This window comes from Narcine bancroftii, chromosome 3 (assembly GCF_036971445.1).
Source record: "Narcine bancroftii isolate sNarBan1 chromosome 3, sNarBan1.hap1, whole genome shotgun sequence".
In the NCBI taxonomy this organism is placed as follows: domain Eukaryota; kingdom Metazoa; phylum Chordata; class Chondrichthyes; order Torpediniformes; family Narcinidae; genus Narcine; species Narcine bancroftii.
In genome coordinates this window covers 233,286,728-233,292,407 of record NC_091471.1, presented here as the reverse complement: position 1 = coordinate 233,292,407, position 5,680 = coordinate 233,286,728, and the positions used below count along the sequence as shown (strand labels likewise).

The window sequence follows — 5,680 nt, the reverse complement described above, 5'->3', positions numbered from 1 at the left end:
TGTAACCCGACACTTCTCCATATTCCTTCAATTTCTTATATAATTCTTTTATTGATAGTTCTGGTTCTGTTAAGTATACTATAACATCATCCGCAAATAAACTGATTTTATATTCCGTGTCTTTTATTTTTATCCCTTTTATATTATTTTCTGTTCTTATCAATTCTGCTAGTGGTTCTATAGCTAACACAAACAATAAGGGTTATAGTGGGCATCCCTGCCGTGTTGACCTGCTTAAGTTAAATTGCTTTGATATATATCCATTTACTGTCACTTTCGCCAATGGCCCCTTATATAATGCTTTAATCCAATTAATATACTTCTCTGGTAAACTGAATTTTTGCAATACTTTGAATAAATAATTCCATTCTACTCTGTCAAAGGCCTTCTCTGCGTCTAAAGCAACTGCTACTGTTGGCGCTTTACTCCCTTCTACTGCATGAATTAAGTTAATAAATTTACAAATATTGTCTGTTGTGTGTCTTTTTTTAATAAATCCAGTTTGGTCTAGATTTACCATTTTATGTACATACTCTGCTAATCTGTTTGCTAATAGTTTAGCTATAATCTTATAATCTGTGTTAAGTAATGATATTGGTCTATATGACCACAGCGTCTTCATTGTTGAGGTCTTTCATGGCTTGTTTCAGCATCATGCTGAAGAAGATAGTAAAGAGGGTTGGTGTGAGGACGCAGCCTTGCTTCACGCCGTTGTCAATGGAGAAGGGTTCGGAGAGCTCATTGCTGTATCTGACCCGACCTTGTTGGTTTTCGTGCAGTTGGATAACCATGTTGAGGAACTTGGGGGGGCATCCAAGGCGCTCTAGTATTTGCCAAAGCCCTTTCCTGCTCATGGTGTCAAAGGCTTTGGTGAGGTCAACAAAGGTGATGTAGAGTTCTTTGTATTGTTCTCTGCACTTTTCTTGGAGCTGTCTGAGGGCAAAGACCATGTCAGTAGTTCCTCTGTTTGCGCGAAAGCCACACTGTGATTCTGGGAGGACATTTTCGGCGACATTAGGTATTAGTCTATTAAGGAAAATCCTAATGAAGATTTTGCCTGCAATGGAGAGCAGCGTGATTCCCCTGTAGTTTGAGCAGTCTGATTTCTCGCCTTGTTTTTGTATCATATATATAATATATATATGATTATCACTATGAACTATGTATATATGTAATAAAGTACAGTACGTCGCAACATCACCCCCCCCCCACCCCCCATTCAGGTTTTATCTCAAAGAAGGGGTGAATGTGGTGAAAGGGATATGTAATAATGTATGGACTGGCCAGCCTGAACCTACCCGACCTTCCCTAACTCCTCCCTGGATTTCCCAATAAAGGCTGGTATGCCCAGACGTGCCCCCTCTTGCTCCTGTACCTGGAACCTGGCCAAGTCGTGTATCAGTAATGCTCAGGGTTTTGGTCATTAAAGCCATCATGTCAACGTGATTATTGTGTGCACCACAGACTGAACCCATTGGACTGCAGAAGGATGAGGGGGGTGAACCTCACGGAGACATTTTGATCACTGAAAGGCCTGGACAGAGTTGATGTGGCAAGGACGTTTCCCATGGTAGGGGATTCTCGGACAAGAGGGCACAACTTCAGGGTAAAAGGGCATCAATTTGAAGCAGAGATGCGGGAAAATTTCTTCAGTCAGAGGGTCGTGAATGTATAGGACTTGTTGCCACAGGTGGCCATGGAAGCGAGGCATGATATTGTCAGGTATTTGATGAGTCAGGGGATCAAGGGTTACAGGGAGAAGGCCAGGGAGTGGGGTTGAGTGGGAGGATGGATCAGGTCGTGATTAGAAAGGTGGGGCAAACTCGATGGGCTCCTATATCTTGTGAGCCTGACGTCAGTAGTGGGTATGTTATTGGAAGGTGTCCTGAGGGATCAGGCATACAAGTATTTGGACAGCCAAGGGCTAATTAAGGACAGTCAGCATGACTTTGTGCGTGGTTGGTCATATTTAATGAATCTTGTAGAGTTTTTCGAGGAGGTCACCAAGAAGGAAAAGCTGTGGATGGGTCCACAAAGTCTTTGACAAGGTCCCACATGGGAGGTTAGTTCAGACACTCGGTATCCAAGGAAAGATTGTAAATTGGATTTGAATTTGGCTGAATGGGAGATGACAGAGAGTGGTAGTGGATGGTTGCTTCTCAGACTGGAGGCCCGTGACGAGTGGTGGGCCTCAGGGATCAGTGATGGGACCATCGTTGTTTGTTGCCTATATCAATGATTTGGATGATAATGTGGTCCATTGGATCAGCAAGTTTGGACAGTGAGGAAGGTTTTCAGTTCACAGAGAGATTTGGACCAGCTGGGTAAATGGGCCAGAAAATGGCCGATGGAGTTTAATGCAGATAAGTGTGAGGTGTTGCATTTTGGAAGGACAAACCAAGGTAGGACATGGTAGGGCACTAAGGAATACGGAGGAGCAGAGGGATCTGGGAATACAGATACATAATTCCCTGAAAGTGCCGTCACAGGTGGATGGGGTTTTAAAGAAAGCTTTTGGCATCTTGGCCTTTATAAATCATAGTATTGAGTACAGGAGTTGGGATGTTATGTGAGGTTGTTTAAGACATTGGTGAGTTCAAATTTGGAGTATTGTGTGCAGTTCTGGTCACCAAATTACAGGAGGGAGTGAAGATTTACTAGGATGTTGCCAGATCTTCAGTAACTGAGTTACAGGGAAAGATTAAACAGGTTAGGACCTTATTCCTTGGAGCAAAGAAGAATGTGGGGAGATTTGATAGAGGTTTACATAATTATAAGGGGGGTGGACAGAGTAGGCTCTTTCCACTGAGATTAGGAGAGATAAATATGAGAGGACATGGCTTTAGGATTAAAGGGAAAGGTTTAGAGGGAACATTCAGGGGGAGAGTGGTGGGAGTGTGGAACGAGCTGCCATCTGACATGGCCAATGCGGACTCACTCTTAAAATCTGAGAATAAATTGGATGGATATGTGGAGTTGGAGAGGGGCAGGGGGAGGAGAGGGAGGAAGGGGCAGGGGAGGAGATGATGGAAGAGGGGAATGAGAGGAGGAGAGGAGGCAGAGGAGTACAGGTTCAGAGGTCAACACAGGTGAGAGGGTAGCAGAGAAAAGAGCAGAGAGGTGATGGGGTAAAAAAGGAATGCATCAATGGCCAGTAAAAACACAATTCTGGAGAAACTCAGCAGGATAAACTGTGTACTTTATATTCCAAAGTTACCAATGTGTCCGATTGAAAACCTTCATCAAGGAGAAGGTTATACCTTGATGAAGGACTCAAGCCTGAAACATTGGTTCTGTACACCCCCCGGGACTCCATCTCTGCACTGTACACTCCCCGGGACCCCATCTCCGCACTGCACACTCCCCAGGATCCCATCTCCCCATTGTACAGGGGAGTGTACAGGGGAGAGATGGGGTCCTGGAGAGTGTACAGGGTGGAGTCGGGGTCCCGGTGAGTATATGGGGAGGAGAAAGAGTCCCAGAGAGTGTAGGGGGTGGGGGGTGGGGGAGATGGGGTCCCAGGGCGTGTACAGGAGGGGGGGGGGAGGAAAGACAGTACACCAGGTTCCCGGGGAGTGTACACAGAGGAGACAGGGACCCGGGGAGGGTCGAGGGGTCCTGAGGAATGTACGGGGGAAGACAGGGTCCTGAGGAATGTACAGGGAGGGGATGGGGTCCCAGGAAGTGTACGGGGGTGGGGGGGGGGTTGGGAAGTGTAAAGGTAGAGACGGGGTCCTAGGGAGTGTACAGGGGTTGGGGAGTGTACGGGGGTTGGGGAGGAGGAAACGTGGTCCCGGGGAGTATAACGGGAGCGGGAAGCAGCTAGCTGGTGAGATCACTGGGCGTTGGGGCAGGTGGGAACACCGGTCGGTGACTGAGATTTGGAACCGTCCGCATTTCCAATCGCACGGACGACCCACCTCCGTCCGGCTCCCTGCGGAGAGAGTGCCGCCCTGCCTCACTCAGAGAGCAGCCGGCGGGCCGGGTATAAATAACCCACTTCCCTTAAAAGGCAAACATGCCTCCTTCCTCGGCTCCACCCCTTTACCGCAGGAATGTGTCCCTGATCGACTGCTGTCGGGGCGAGGGGTCAGGGCAAGGCGAGCAGTGATAAGATCACGTCGGGGCGGCGATGACAGAAGCCAGTCCTCGGCACTTGGACACGATCCCGGCTGTGCCTTGAATGGAGAGCGAGCAAAGCAGCGCAGCCCAGGCCTTTCGGCCCACGATGCTGTGCTGACCTACTCAATGGGTGGGCAACCTTTTTTTAAAAAAACAGGGAGGGAAGTTCAGGGGTACAGAGAGTTGTGTGGGCCTGGAATACCTTGCCGGCGGGGGGGTGGGCAGATAGGACATTGGGGGCATTGAAGACATTCTTAGGCAGACACGTAGATGAAAGAAAAATTGAGTTACGGGATGGTAAAGTTTTTTTTTTAAATAGGAAGGAATATATGGGTCAGCACAACATAGAGGGCCGAAGGGCCTGTACTTTTCTAGGTTGGGATTTTATTCCCTGGAGCGTAGAATGAGGGGAGGTTTGATCGAGGATGTTGCCAGGTCTTTAGGAACTGTGCTACAGGGAAAGGTTGAACAGGTTGGGACTTTATTCACTGGAGTGTAGAAGAATGAGGGGAGATTTGATCGAGGTGTTTAAAATTATGAGAGGGACCGACAGGGTAAATGTAGGTCGGCTTTTTCCACTGATGGTGGGTGAAATACAAACTGGAGGACATGGGTTAACAGTGAAAGGGAAAAGTTTAGGGGAACTTCTTCACACAGTGAGCGGTGGGGGTGCGGAACGAGCTGAGGTGGCCAATGGGGAGGGGGTCAGTTTTTAATATTTAAGAGGAATTTGGCCAGATATATGGCTGGGAGGGATGCAGCGGGTGATGGGCTGGGTGCAGGTCAGTGACGAAAAAAGACATGGTTTGGCACAGACTAGAAGGGCTGAAGGGCCTGTTTCTGTGCTGTAATGTTCTGTGGTTCTGTCAATTGGCCGTTTCATGCCAATGGGGGCTGGCTGCAAATGCGGAGAGAAAACATAAAACTTACCTCCAGCATCCCATTCACATCGAGCGGAACCTCCTACCACCCTCTGGAGCCAATGGACGTGGCGCAACTGGTGCCGTAGGGCTACTTGTCATAAATACGCAGCGGAGCAATGGCCATCTTCCCTACCCATAATCCCCCAAGCAGCTGGAACTGCTCTGTGGTTCTCAAAACAATTTTGAACCACAGAGAGTGGCTCCCGAAGGCCGAAGTGGCCCAGTGAGACTGTCACAGCCCACGCCGGCTGCCCCTGCCTTGAGGGGGTCATGGAGTGACAGGGGAGAGGGGTCGTGGGCTGACAGCGTCATCAGCCCACCCCCTAACCGTATATCCATGTGGGGTGGTAGAAATGATCCTTGAGAGGAGCCTTGAAGCCAGCCACTGCGCATTCAAGAAGGTAAGTCTCCCAACGTAAGGGAGGTGAATCTCCACCTTCACAGTCAGGCTTTTTGACTGCATGAAAATACCTAAAGTCTGGTCTTCGAAAGGGGATCACAAGTAAATTTAGATCTAAGACAGTGGTTCTCAACCTTTTTTCTTTCCACTCACAGACCACTTTAAATATTCCCTATGCCGTAAGGGATTGCTTAAGGTGGTCTGTGGGTGGAAAGAAAGTTTCAAAACCCTGTTT

The 5,680-nt window shown here is 48.3% G+C and overlaps 1 protein-coding gene across 1 annotated transcript; it reads right to left on the bottom strand.

Annotated features, from left to right (window-relative positions):
• Window positions 1-388: 388 nt before the first annotated feature.
• On the bottom strand, window positions 389-5,331 carry LOC138758280 (uncharacterized). The gene is made up of 2 exons (XM_069926986.1): window positions 5,053-5,331; window positions 389-933 (listed from the first exon to the last, which is right to left on the bottom strand). The coding sequence occupies exons 1-2, from the start codon at window positions 5,064-5,066 to the stop codon at window positions 600-602; spliced, it is 348 nt and encodes a 115-aa protein (XP_069783087.1). The 5' UTR covers window positions 5,067-5,331; the 3' UTR covers window positions 389-599.
• Window positions 5,332-5,680: the final 349 nt, after the last annotated feature.